At 36.7% G+C, this 15363-nt stretch overlaps 1 protein-coding gene across 1 annotated transcript in view; it reads left to right on the top strand.

Annotated features, from left to right (window-relative positions):
• Positions 1–15363, top strand: part of LOC132193999 (KH domain-containing, RNA-binding, signal transduction-associated protein 2-like) — a 125408-nt gene that overhangs the window by 18783 nt on the left and 91262 nt on the right. Inside the window, exon 2 of the mRNA XM_059615059.1 lies at positions 6290–6713. Within this exon, the coding sequence (XP_059471042.1) occupies positions 6509–6713 (205 nt within the window). The 5' untranslated portion in view covers positions 6290–6508. The remainder of the gene's footprint in view (positions 1–6289; positions 6714–15363) is intronic.

Here is a 15363-nt window from a genome sequence, read left to right as displayed (position 1 = left end):
CAAGCGTAAAACCTCGTATAACTTTTGTGACTGACTAGCTCGAGAGTGCAACCACTGTAGCACTTCATTTGCAAGGCCTACTATTCACGACCCCTTCTTATTTCAAGAGAGACGCACAACCATACGTGCAGCGTTGCGTATACAATGAGTGTGTTTATTCGCAGAAGTATTTTCTGCAGTTCAACGTGCCGCGCATCTACGCACCGCTGCATTTCGCCATTGTGTCAGTCGGGTAAATATTTGCAGGGACGTGCATCTTTCCTTGCCTACCCTCCGTTTCCTGGCTTTTATTGTCAGGCAACGCGCCCTCATATTCAGATCGGGTCCTTCATTGCGGCGGCAGAAAAAGAAAAAAAAATCACCCAAAATTTATTTAGCAGTGCGTGAAGCGTGAATACCGTCGACGAACGCTTGGAAAGTTTTTCAAGTAGCTTGATGAAAAATCCTGAAATGCTCTACAATTATTATTCATTATTTAGTGCACAAAACTTAAACATTGATAAAACAATAGAAATATTTAAATATTGATTTCTATTTCATTACATTTCAAATATATAATAACAAAATTATTTAAAAAAAAATGGGATCTTTATATTAAAAATTCCAAAATCATCTAAAGTAACTTGGTAGCCAAACAATGTCAAATGCAATTGCCTCTCCTGTTTACTCCAAAGGAACATTATTTCCATTAAGTGTGTGTTTGAACTACTATCGGACCTGACAACAATAATGCTTGACACAATATGGTCTCTTGCTGCTTTATTGATTGAACTGCATTGTTTACATCGTTCGGCAGCAGAATGGTGTGGACTGTTTCAGGTTCAATGCACGGTCGCAACCCATCAAGCCCATTATCACATTCGGTCTGTATGCACTTCTCATTTACCCTCGATGCACAAAGCCGTGTTTTGGTTTACTCGTGAAACGCCACAAGCAAGGCGTGAGGCGTGTTTACAGCTCAAATCATTCTATGAAAAGGAATATGAGGCTGATCGCCGCAATCGATTTTACCGTGTTGCTGCTTAATTGAGAAAGCAGTTGCGGTGATCTGCTCGGTCAATAGTAAAATCGCAATAAATATAATTCATGTATGCACAATATTAGATCTGTAAATAAATACTGAACTGTAAAATTGTTCAATATGCATTGCTTCTGTTTTTAATTTCATAGATCGCTGCTTGTTTTTTTTTTTCGATTATTTTTTTAAATACTTATGAACCGTGTGACCTAATTTTTGTGAAAAATTTATTGAAACATGATCTCATTTGTATAATCACTAAACAAACTGTTCTTATTTAACGCGTGATTAAACTGCTAACATAGAAAATTTTTATATAAAGAAGTTAAATTTTTGTGAAAGTAAATTTGAAAGTTGTCTGACAAGAAACAATATTTTTTAATCGATCAGTATAAATTTTATTTATATGAAATAAATAGTAAATGCATAGAAATTTGGTTTCTTAGTTTCTCCCATTAATTAAAAAAGCAAAATATATTGAAGATTGAATTAAATACTATTATGAAGATTATTTCCTGCAATCATTTTGACTTTCCACTTTCAATAAAACGTGTGCAAAAATTTTACTTATTCGGTTTTCCCAGTTAAATCATACTGTCTGAATTACAATGACCCCAAGATAAATTATACAGAACTAAAAATGGTAACGATCGCCACCATTATTGGCTCGGAAACGTGAAATAATCTTGAATGCACTCAGTCAGGTGCATACAGTCCCATTTGCACCTGCACGAAATTGCGTCTGCGGCGTTGCACAAACTGAATGCATCTCTCGGTGCCGCTGTAATTCCACACTGCCATTAGCGAGCAAAAATGAGGCCTTTGCGAGTCACGATTTTCATTAGTTACACCTTCCGCTGCTGCTGCATCTCAACGGCTGCAACCATTTCCATTATTATTTTATTACGGAGAGCTCGAATTTCCCGGGTGATGTGAATTTCGCTTGGCATCCCTCGCTGTGTGTGTGTGCGAGTGAGAAATTAATGAGACGAGATCAACTACTCTCATTTAGTGAATTAGACGCGCCTCCGCCGTTAATCAATAAGGGGAGAGCACATCTGATGCCTGCTGGTATTTGATGCAGCACCATGAATTATGGCGAACCTGATCGTTATCACGCGGGGCGATCGCCTCCAGTAATATTTTATGAAAATACCGTCGGATGCTGAAGAATGCCAAGGTATCCAGTTGCATGCCAAGGGGAAATGTTTACTTCACACTTGGATTTTATTTCATTTCATTCAAACGAGGTCAGTGACCCTAATGTGCAATTATTTCATTTATTATTAAAGTTGGTTTTACGATATTAATTATAAAAGTGTAGTATAATTTTATAAGATACATATTTTATTTTATTCGACTTTGCATAGGTATCAAAGTTTTTTTATATAAAAATTTATAGAAATAATTGGGAGTATAGAGAGAGTTTTATTATAAAAATTTACATTGACACAAAACTAACATATATTATTTCTAGCTTACAAATTCAACCAAGCTTATTTCTCTAGAGAAGAATATTCAGTTTCATCGTTTTTCAATGTGTCAGCAAAAATCCAAATCAGCCATCTGAAAAGAGAAAACGCATATTTGCAAATAGAGATTACCAAAAAAATCCCTCTCTTGCGAAAAGACGCAGTATTTTCCCCAAACCTATATCGTATTTTTTTTCATTTAGAACATTTCATTGTTTGCAAATGGAAATATTAATAACAAATCGGCAGTCACTAGTCGTTTCGTCTTTTCAAATACAAAACTCGCTCCCCGAGGCTCCCAGGCCAGATATATCAATTCTGGATCTTTTGCAAACACGCGCGCGCCGAGGGCGAGCAGAGAGGAAATTGCAAGACTTTTTTCCGGCAGGATCAAGCGGCTCAGAGACGGAGAGAGATAGAAGGCGAACGGCAAGTTTGCTACTCTGGATGTGACTAGGCTTCAATGAACCAATTAAAGTTTCCCAAGGGCTGAATGCGTATCGAATCCAGACATGTGCACCAGTGCCGCCGAGAGGAATTAATTAGTGATGTGCTATTGTGTGAGAAATCGAAGGTATTAGGGGGCGAAGAGATCAAAATGAATTTTTGTATCAGTGCTTCTATATATTGATTTTAAAAATAAGTAATTTTTCAAATAGATAACTATTATTTGAAAGTTATGAAGGCTAAAGGAAATTAATCAAAATGAGAAAAATTATTCTGTTTTATTCTTGAGCTTTATGGATTCTTTTCAATTTTGTAATTAAATAAAGCTTTTTTTTACATCAATATCTTTCAGAAACTGTGAATGTTAAAAGTTAAGCCATTTTCACGCCAGTGACGTCAGTCTGTACTGGTGACATTTAAACTATATTAAATCAAAATTAGAAAATGGCCAAAAATTAAAAGAAATTTTGTTTATTTGTTCGCTTTTAAAATAAAATCAAATAATTTAATTGAAATTTGCGCTTATTCATTTTTTTTTTCTTTAATAAAACATCAGGCGCCTAACACTTGAAACATTGTAAGCGCTTACATTTTTGTTCAAATTGTTGAAACCGGTTTTATTTATATTGGAGAATAATCAAAAATGGACTGAACCCCAATTTTACCCCCACAATATGATCTTCTCATAAAAACTGGATACTTGAAAAAGAAAATTGTATTAATCATTGATAATAAAACTTGCTAAATTTGTCTAACTCCTTCCTTGATTGTTTGCAATTTATTATAAGGTCCTTTCAATCTTTTTCTCTTTCTTTTGTTACCCAGTTGACTCATTCATATCTCTCTCTGGTCTGACTAGTGAGTGCAAGTTAAATTGTTCCTCACCGCAATTATTTACGCAGGACGTACGTCGGATTATTTGTCACTCTCTCTCCCTTGCAAGATCGCAAATTTACCCAAGAACTTTCTCTTTCTCGCTGTATATCCGTGGATTGCGGTTGGCAGTAAATTCACAGAGCAATCGTGGCAAGAAGTAGAGTCGTCTCGTTTTATCTGATGGCAAAAAGCGCCAGGCTGCGTCCTATTGTCTACCAGGCGCAACTTTTGTAGAAGCTGCAGCAGAAAGGACGCTGCAGTAGAGATACACGAATATATACATAGCCCATTATTGTGCCCATTGTTGCGACACTTTTTGGAACGGTCGCGTTACTCTAAATTATTCTGCTCTTTATACGAGTTTTTTGCTCCTCCAGAGTGTTCCTTTACAAAATTACACTGTCGTAAAAAAATATTATTTGGGTTGCTCCAGAATTCAAGGAATTTTCTAGGCAGAGACCAACACCAGAAGTGGTGTCTTATTTTTATATAAAAAATTTTTGATGATCATTTAATTGTTGCTTGAAATTTAAATATATAATTTTATAAACCTATTTATTTTTGAGTCTAGAAACAATTTTTGCAAGGGCGAAATTGAATTTTTAAGACGCAAAGGCACCAAAACTTGCAAAAGTTTTTGCTAAAACATCCAGGATCAAATTCAATCAACTGATATTTGCAAAAAAAGTGTAAATATATTTTATTATAGATATGAGAGTCGATAAAATTGTTGAAAACCTGAGCAGTTTTTTTTTACTTTGTAAGTAATTTTGCAGCCTACATTGTTTTAAGCACTTTGTCAACTCTCACCTGCTCTCACCTGTCGTTACACACAAACTGCAACCTGATCTATCTACATAGTGGGCTTAGCAACAGCCATCACAGCGAACCAACCCGGTGATGACAAAACCGCTCCGCTCTGGCAATATTTGCATGCAAAAGGGAATTTTAAATTAACTGAGAGCGTTCTAGCACGGCCAGACTGCGCTAATTGCGAATTTCAAAAGCTTTTCAGTGGAGCGTCACGTGTTGGAGCACAACGGGAATAATTTCTGTTCAAGTGCGAGAGCAATAAAGAGAGAGGTGGATATTAATTGAATTGCAATTGTTCAAGCATCACGTCATTGGAGGAACGTATCGACCGAAGGAGATGTTGCATTATTGTTTCTAGCTTGCGTTGCTCGATACCCTATGTGCAATATTGCATTTGACACTAATTGCGAGAGGAAATGGCCACATGCAACATGAGTCGATCATTCATGGTCCATGTTAATTAATAATTTGCTAATTGACGCGTTTCCTTTACTCTCCTAACTTATCCACTAATAATTAGATCAAAATTACGCTCAATTTAGATGAGATAATTGCTAATTTATTATGTTAAGGTTTAAATTGACATCCTCTAATACAAATTATAAAAATGATAAAAAAAAATTATTTTAACTTTCGCAGCCATGATTTTTTAAGAGGAATAATACGGCTGTGCACAATCAATTCATTAAAATAATCACCAGTCTAGCATTGAAAAGCGTGCGTTCGATATGAGACAAAGCAAATTTCATGCAAATTTACACGCGAATTTTTCAAGCTCCTGAGAATTAAAAGAAAAAAACAATGCAGCCCAATTTCATGATTTTTATTTTTGCTTAAAAACCACTGAAAACATAAATTTAAAAAAAAAAAATTAGTTTTACTAGATTCATCTTTAATTTTAAATTTTTTATTACAATATACATATCATTTTGTTAGATATTTTTTGCAATCTTTTTTTTTAACTGCTCTACTAAATTTTTCTAATTGTAAATAATTGTTGATGGAAATGAAGAAAATCGGGTTTGTCCTGTTGTAAAAAATTGTTTTTATTCAAAAATAAAACGGCTCATGAATAAAATTGAATAAAAACAATTTTTACAACGAGGACAGGCCCGATTTTCTTCACTTCCATGATCATCTCCTCGAGTGTCAACTTCTTCAAACAAAATAATTGTTGATTTTATACACGTTTTTTAAAGATTTTAAAATACATACAATATTCACAGACAAATATTTTGCTCGTTGTGTGAGAAGTAAAAATATAAATAATTTATTTTTACAATTTGTTTCCCATTCAATTTCAACACACATTATAGTTTTTAATTAAAACACCAATGAATAAGCATGTCCAGAAACCAATGGCATCATTGTTATGATTGTTATCAACTTTGCCGTGTTTTCACAAGGCCCTTTAAATTATTTACATTATCACTGATTTACAATCATATCATGAAACATCTCACATTGTTAACTTTTCAATGAAATTGTATTTCAAAAGTTTAAAAAAAATGATAATAATAATTTACAGATTCTATTAAAAAAATCTAATTAAATATATTTATTAAGGAGAAAACATTTTTATTTATTGTTTATTATTATTGAATATTTTTAACTTTAATGCTATTAGTCTGAAAATTTCTAAAGCGAGTCAAAATTGATACAGGGCAGCCCATCTGTGTGGCGCGAGCAGCACTCGGCAGAGGCGTCAGTTGGTGGCGCCGCTTTCGGATGGCTCTGGCGGCGTCGTCGCGCGCACTTTGAGCGACAGGTCAGCGGCGGCGGCGGCGAGGCAGCCAGTGCAGGTACCGGCGGTGAGCGGCGAGCAGCCCCTGCGACCAGTGGGCACATGCAGTGGCCCTGACCTGACGCACTAGACGCAAGCATGATGGTCAGCACCGGCCCCCCAGAAACCTTCAACAACAACGCCAGTAACGGCGCCGCAACGCATCTGCTCTGCTGTGCCGACTCAGAAAAACAGCAGCAGCCCGAACCGAAAACGGCCAGACAGGCGGCCGCGTCGCCGGCCGAAGACGACCTGGCCGCCGCCGCCGACTGCGGCTCACCAGACGACAAAAAGGGCGACCATGGTGAGTACTCAAAAATTTTTTAATTAGTTTTCAACCGATTATAAAAAAAATGCGCAAATCGATTTGCAGTTTTTCTAAATTTCAATTTCATTTGATTGATTATCATGTAAGGAAAAAATTACATTAATTAGGAAACTTACTTTGGTATTTAAATCTATCAAGAATTGAACCAAAAACTACTTCACGAAGCATAGAAACAAAATATAAAATATATAAATCCTTCTAGAATTACAATACGTTACAATAAAATATGTTTCTCCCCGCAGAGCAGACAAAACGTTTGGCATTATCATCAAGATTTTACTAAAAAAAGTCAGTTGGCTGACCTACAGTCTTCATCAGTGGGAATAATTACTTTGGGAAAAATTTTAAATAAACTCCCACCTCCGACAAATCAAATTTACAATCAAATTGTTTGATTAAAAACAAGAGCGGAATTTAATTATTATAAGAGCTTGGTGGTCCACTAATTTTCTCATTTGTCATTCTGTAGAATAAAAATACTGAACCTTCTTTCTGCTCCTTCTTCTTTCTCTTCAATATTTTTTCCAGAGGCACAGAACAATTTTGCGCAACAAAACGGAGAAAAACATATTTTCCTTCTCTTCTTCACTGTAGGAATATTTTTCCAGAGATGTATGTGACTTGTTTTGAAAAGCGGTGAATTTTTTATGCGAGCAGGCAGAAGTTTTACGACAAGAGCGAATCTTTGTGCACAAATTTGATATCAGCCGAAAAAATATTTATGCACTTTTAACGGTCTCCATTTTCAATTTGTAATTCAATTTCCTACTCGGGTAAGGAAGGGGAGAAAACGTAAAAAAGAAAACTTTCCTTCTTTATTGACTGGGAAACTGCTCCTTTAAGGAAGAAAGAAAGAATATTACCTCGCCGTGTGCAAGAAGTACCGACGTAAATTAAGTTGAATGGAAATAATAAAGCGCGAGATTAAAAGTGGAAGGGAGAAGAAGCTTGGCAGCTGCGAGGGATTTCTCAATATAATATTACTTCTAATCCAGTGGTGCATCAACCTGTTAGCAATATGGAGGCTCACATAAAGCTATCTGGTCGTTGGTTTGTGAGGCCGCTGCAATCACACATAACAATGCAAGTCAGCCGAGCGACTGCCCTTTTCTATTAAATTGATAGCGGCAGCGGCTGCAACGGCGAAAGTGACAATTTAATCTACACAAGAGTGAATGGACCCGCGCACTTTGCCCAATTTACAAGTGACCCACCCGCAGGCGAGATAGGGGTCGCCTGCCAGGGGCCGCAGGTAGGCAACGTGCCCGGCCCGTGTGCAGTGCGGCGCAGCATGCACCAGCTGCTGCAGGACCAAATCGACGACGGGCGAGGCTTTGCACGGGAAAAGAAAGAACCCGTCCTAATCCCTTGTTGTGACAGAGGGTGAAATGACCCATGCAAGCTTACCCCCCGAACACCCCGTGCAAAATTGAAATTTCGTTCTCTCGAGCTGGAATTGAATCAAAATAAAAAGGGTGAGTTGTGCTCACCGATCGAATAAAACGCTGCAAGAAGTAATTTTTTTTCGTCGAAAAAAAAGGAATAAAAATCCTAGAGCTCAAAGGAGATTGCTAGATTGGGATTTGGTCGGATAAATATTTGATGGGAAATATGAAAACAATAGGAAGCTTTTTGGGATTCTGCGGAGTCAATTTTATTCTGGATCAAATAATGTACTGGAGGGAACGAAATCGGTTGTCTATGAAAGCTTGATTTTCCCTATCGATATTTAGAGTTCTTGGAAATGTCAGAGCTTATGCCTGGATTGTTTATTTATTCATTTTCTATGGAACATTGCTACGTGCTGAATATTCAGCATAAAAATATCACTTAAAAAATATCACAGTAACAAAAAAATGCTGGCCAGAATACTCGCGAAAAGAATTAAATAGGCAGAAATTATAAAGAGAAGTGCCAAATTTTAAATTACTACATTTTAAAATGCAGAAATATGCTTAGGAATATTTTTGCCTCTCCAGCCACAGGGGAGAATTTTCAATTATATTAAAAAAAAATCTTTGAAAATATAGATATTTCTGATATTTCTATTATAAAAAAATGTATTGCAGTGATAATCAATTAAATCAATTAAGTACGTTCTTGTCTACTAGAATCAATCCACAATTATATATTTACAGAAATTTCAATCTTCAATCTATTAGTTCACTTTTTGCAATATATTTATCAAATGTAATTTAAAATACTTAAAAAACAGTTTGTGAAAATCATTATCCTTAATTTTAAAATTTATTAATCATACAATTATGTAGTAATATTTGTTTTTATTTACTTTCATTTAATTTTTAACAATAATTAAATAGAAAAATCATAGTATTTAGGTTTATCTTGTTTCTCTATAAAAATTAGTAAAACAAAATCAAAATAAAACAGGAAAGCCCGGTATTTGTACCTCGCCGTCTATTTTTGATAAATATGTGAAGGTTTTCTCTCTTCATATGGAACATAAATCGTGAGCCGAAATCTGGGGAAAACGCGTTGACGCGCCCTTTATACGCCCAATTTTCTTGGAGCCATGTGCAAACCCCAGACGCAGTCGAGGAAAAAGTGGCATCGTTTGTCTCCAAAAAGTGCCGTTGCAGCCGAAACTTGCGCTACAATTGCTCCACGCATTTTTTTAGCTAAGAAAAAAATCGGGTATCTTTTCCAGTGGAGTGAACACGAGAAGAAAAATCTGCACGCTTGGACGGTCGTTGTTTCAATTTGCGTGCGTGAACGGTCAGGTGCACGCACGCACCTGACACTCATCGTGGCCCGCTGCGTGAAAAATGGCCCAAGTTTGGTAATAAAAAACGCACCCCGTGTTATTGTTTACGGCTGCACCGACAACAATAATTACGCCAACACCGTCGAAACCATTTATCAAAACAAACAACGATTCCTTACTCGTTTTTCTGGCCCCTTTTTCTGCCGCCGTGTCTCTGGAAATTTTCAAAGCGTTCAGCAACTTTTTCTCGTCGGCGTGAGTTGCACTTTTTATGCATATTTGCGGCCTCTTTTCTTGACTGGCTTGGAAGAAATATGATTAATTAAAGATTTCGCCACTTTTCTCCGTTTTTCGCCCAAAGAGTTAATGAAGCTTGCAGAACGTGAAGGCGTTTTTTGCAATCATTATTCAGACCGAGTTAGTTTCTTGCCGTCTCTTTTTCATTAATCTAGCGCAGGAAAAATTGATCGTAATCTTGGGCGTGTAGCTTTTCGTCTCCAATTAATCATAGAGTTTCTTCAGCAGTTCCAACAAGAAAAGTGCTGATAGTTTGTTGATGAAAAAATTACAAAAGTATACATTGTATAATATACCACAACGCAATTTGAAATTACTCATACATTCATCCAACATTTTAGCATTGTCTGCAAAAAAAAAATGCAATTTAAAAGGGAAAGTGTTAAATTATGTTGAGGAAAACTGATTAATTCATATGTCCTAGTTATTTTCTAAATACAGATTGGTTTTGTAAAAATTCATGACAATTTGAGCCAAATTCATAATAATATAGTCAAAAATATTCTTCAGGTTGACGATTCAGCCTGTAAGTTTTAAGTTTTAACTCTTCTGAAAATAGTCTTCTGCAGCGTGTATCTTTCTTTTTCCGACTCTTTTTTTTCTAGAGCTCTCCAAATAGTGAAAGACGCGGCACATGTTACTGCTGAAGAACGTCGCTCTTTGAGTCGCATTTAAAGAATTAGCAGATGATGAGTGTGGCCGCAAAAAGAGAGTGAAGCAGGAGATGGACTTTGCGGCTGAGAAACGGACGCTGTGTCTCGTCGGCCGCGAAACTGTCAAACAACGAGAGACACAATTTAACGCGGCGACCCCCCTTTCTGCCTGCCACTTCATTTCGCAGATAAATCTTGACGCGCGGCGATACTTGATACTCGCTTGGCACGTTTTCTCCACTGTGAAATTGAAAATTTGCGCGCCTGCCCGGCCCAGCTGTCTCTCGAAGTCAGTCAGACGCTATCGGGTTTCGCTCTTGCTTTCTGCTGTCTTCTTCTTCGCACTCACTTTTCCTTTTTTCTACACGCGAGAGTGAGAGAGAGAGAGAGAGCTCTTATTTTCTGGAGAGACTCCTCAAGGGCACTTTCGTGGCCCACGGGAATGCGACTGATTTTGACATCAGTTGGAAATGAATCTGTTCTGGAAAAATGACAGTACTTTAAAGACAGTCTTAGTATTTGAAACTACTTTGGTTTGTTGATATTTTATTTAATTTTTAAAAATTGAAATTGAAATTATTAAAAGAAAAGCAAAAGGATAAAACAATGGATTAAAAATCATTCAGATTGTGGTACTTCATCTATGATTAACTGCTGAAAAATATTTAATTCCTCTGTACACCGTTGCTTCTTTAAAGCCTTTTTAAAGGATTCAAAGAGGTATTGTCAGAAGCTTGGAAATTAGAAAAAAAATCACTGATTTCTAAATTCTTAGGTTAGGAAGGAACTTAATGATTTCCTTTTGAAGATATTTTTAGTAGCAGAACTAGATTGGGAGGAAGGTACTGATTGTGAGTATAAAATGCAAAAACACCTTATCCTTTCTGACATTTGATCAACCTAATACAATGAATGACTTTTAAATTTTATGATATCCAGTAAGAATGTTGAAAAACGTGGATTTTAATACATTTGTGGCCAAATATAGCAACCCTCAAAGAAGCTATAGGGAAAAAATATTAATTTTATGCTCGCAACATATTTAAGTCTTATTGTCATGATTTTTTAATTTTTCTTATGGAAGAGCAAATAAATAAAATAACAAAATGTATGCTTCTTGTTCTTGGATTTTAAAATGAGATTGAAAAGCAATCACTTTGAATAAAAAAAAGTTTCCGCTAACCAGTTGTGCGTGGAAGAGTTAATTAAGGCTTCCTTTGAAACGAGCGAATTGTGTTTGGCAGGGTCTGTCGATGATTACGCGACTTTTATCTTTTATGTGTACGGCGTCGCACGCAATAAAGGGATTAGCCTGAGTCGTAAAAAAGGATTTGAGCGCGATTCAATTCGATTTGGAAATTCCGAGAAGCACATTTCATTAAACTTTTAACGCTCTTTGATGAATCCATTGGCCGTGTTATATAAAACTCAACCCACCGACTTTCATTTCCTTTAACAATTTTTTAGCGGCGGATCAAAAACATCCGCAGAACGTTTTGAATTAATTTTGTGTCTCTTTTTTGGCTTAAATGCCGAAAGCAAATATATAAATTCACATTTGCGCACACACGCGTATTTGTATTTGTGATTTTGCCGACGCAATTTACATCCCCGGACAAAGGATGCAAAAAACAAAAGGGGGAGTGAAATTAATCAACGGCAAATCCCGAGAGCGCGTGTGCATAAACACGGCACATTTTAATCGCTGAATTTACTGCTGTTTGTTGGAATACTTTAGTCTGCTTGGATGATATGGGAATGAGATTTATAGTGGATATTTTTTTGGTTTTTTCGTTTTTTAGAATTTGAATAAATTTTGGAGGATCAAAAACGTAGGAAGGAAACTTTTGAAGAAGAAAACTGGATGGATCATAGAAAATAAGAAGTTAATTTCTGGATAGAAAAAGTCAGGAGAATCCCAGAGTGATGTTGCGAGCATCGCATAAATAATTTTCGCACGCAGCGCTACGTTGTTTCCGCCTTTCCGGACGGATCGATGTGGCGGCGGCAAAAGTGCACGGTCGGTCTGCCCGGCGATTCAACAGCCCGAGATTGATTCGGCAGCGCGGTAAACAAGAGGAACTTTGGTGTAGAACACAGCAGACTGTCCACCACTGCAAGAAGAGTAAAATAAACACAGCGGTGCCTCTTTTGCACTCCTCCGTGTTTCAACTTTGTGTGCGGGGTCAGCAGCAATTTAGAACACATTAGCATGCCACAGAGAATGCTCCTCTCTCAGCGCGAGTTCCGACTGTTAAAAGGCTTTTTATTCTGCTCGAATGACAGGAGCGAAAAAGGCACCGCCGACCGCGAGAAAAGTTATTTCAGGTCATGCACCGCTGCAAGTAAGAAAAGAATGGCGTGGTTTTTATGATTATTTGCAGACTTGACAGCTCACCATAAATAAAAGTGCGGAGCCTTTGTTTTTATTTGCGTGAAATGCTGTTTGGCTGATTTACAACCTCAGTTATATCAAATATGCAGATTTTTAGCAAAAAATTATTTAAGGAAAATAATGGCCGTTATTATGAATTTCAAAGAATTCAATAAAATAAGCTACAGAACACATGTGATTTTAAAAAAACGTTTTGCATAAAAAATTATTATTGTTGTAATAAAAATGTGTCATACATATTTAATTTAAATTTTAAAATGACATTATTGGGCATATTATTATATTTTATTTATTTATTTTTAATCAAAAATTTTTTAAACTTAAATTGTAACAGTTATTGGTAAAAAGATCTGTTTTATTTTTCTTTTCATTGAAAATTAATTTTATGTAAAATTATGTTGATGTCTGGTTTCGTGCACATAACCAAGTAATAGAATGTTTATTCATTTTATATGGGGAAATGTTTTGTAAAATATTTGTTCATTTGTTGTTCAACATTATCAAATAAGCTCATAATGTTGTAGTAGAATTAATCACACGACTGAGGGGAGTTTTGAATTTAAGTCGGTTTTTCGTGGATGGGTTTTGTGAGTTGTTTATAGTAGGATAATTTTTTTAACAATAAACAACGCCAAATACCCATTGAGGAAAAGCCGACATTAAATTCAAATCAGCAAGCTCATAATGATTTGTAAGATAGCGTGACCTCACTGGTGCTTAAATTCCAAAATACGAAAGAAACTTTGTCTTTTTCTGCGAAATCGAAGTGAAACACTCTCCCCTTTTCTCAAAATGGGGCCTCTCCTTGCGAAATAAGTTATCCTTCTGCTAATTGCTTCACCTGTTGTCGGCAGGATTCGGCGCCGCCGTCCGGTATAACTGGCAATCCCGTGAGATCTGGAAAATATGACACCCAATTATTTGTGCCTTACGGCGCTGCGTTCTGCAGCTAGATAGAGGCAATAATTTTCTCCCCTGTAGGCAGGGCAGCAGCTTGGGGATCAATTGTTTTCGCTCCAACTTTCTTTCATCAGTCCATTTCTTTTGTTTTCAACGTCTTTAGTTGCAGGCCGATTCCTTATTTATGGCTCACTTGTTGTTGTGGCCGCACTTTTCTGATCGGAGGTGAATCTTTGTAAACTTTGCTTTTAACTTGCAACTTTCCTCTTCGTGAAATTATACCGTGAAAGAAAGAAAGATTTTATCCATAGCAGTATATTTATAAAAAAAACCTTGCTGTGCAAACGCGATTCATAAACAAAACGGGCAGGCATTCTCAAGGGACATTTTTCGGCTCTTGGATCCTTTTTGAGAATGAAATAAAAGCGCGGCCGTGCCTGGAAAGCTACATGCAAAATTTATCGCGACCCAGGAAGGAAAGAGCAGAATCTAAACATCAATCCCGCTCGCAAACAATATTGAATCCAAGTACTGTGAATAATGCCGGGATAAAAATTTAAGTGAAATGTTTTTTAAGAAAAATGTAAAACAATGAAGAAAATACAAAATTCCAAACTTTACGTTTTAGAAATTATATTGTATAAAATTTTTTTTCTTCACCAAAAGAATCTTAATTTCTATTTGAATTTACATCCTGATTAACACTTACAATAAAATTTCACTTCCACAAAGAAACGGGAAATAGTAAAAAGAATGAAAAAAAAAGTTTCATGTTTCTCTAAATATTGTAAAAGTCACATTTTCAGAGAATAGAATTTTCAAATGTTTGAAATTACTAATTTTAACTCCAGGTATTTAAAACTTTCCTGGAATTAAATAAAAACATCTCAGAAACCATTAAAAACAGATTGCCAAAGTTTCTAAGTAAAAAATTCGGGAACGCCTGGAGAGGAAAGGAAGTTGAGCAGACTCGACGAAGCATAAAAATTCGAGGAGCAACGCTCGGCTGCTCAATTATTCTGCTAAACGCTGATTCAGATGAGCAATAAAGTCGGTGCACCGTCGTCCATCGCTGGTATTGTCGGGCACAGACCGAGGTGTGCCACAGACACCACTCTTCTTTTATTATGAACCAGAGAGAGCTAAAAAAATATCGATAGTGCTGATGCCAAGTATTCTTTGTCCTCTCTCTCCGTGTTCCATTTACTATGTGTCGGGGGTGCTTCTCAGTCACTCTCTCTTGCAATTATATTTCATCGGATAACAGCCACGGGGAAGCATGAATAAGTTAGCAATTTCACGGCTGGGATGTAAATCGCGTTAGCCCCCGAATTCCTCTATGTGTCAGCTGCTTATTAAGTTTCGCATCCTGAGCACACACGTCATTCATTCAATTACACAACACACAATGTCAAGACTAACAAGTTGAGCAAGTAGTGAGTTCTGCTGCGAGGCCTAATTAGATTGCCAGAGTGCCGAATCTGCTCTGCTCCGACGCATGGTCGCCAAACGCAAACGCGTGTGGTTTTCCCTGCAGCGCCAGGTGTCGCCAACAACCGGCCAGACCAAACTCCAAACTTTATAACCGTTTGGTTAGTTTGTCCACTGCGGGTTCAGGCCAGAAAATCTCATTCGGGTGCTTGTTTTACAACGCAC

The sequence above is a fragment of the Neocloeon triangulifer genome, unplaced genomic scaffold (assembly GCF_031216515.1).
Source record: "Neocloeon triangulifer isolate White Clay Creek 2 clone unplaced genomic scaffold, ASM3121651v1 ptg000001l, whole genome shotgun sequence".
In the NCBI taxonomy this organism is placed as follows: domain Eukaryota; kingdom Metazoa; phylum Arthropoda; class Insecta; order Ephemeroptera; family Baetidae; genus Neocloeon; species Neocloeon triangulifer.
The sequence above is the reverse complement of the archived record's forward strand: the minus strand, read 5'-3'. Positions and strand labels throughout refer to the sequence as shown.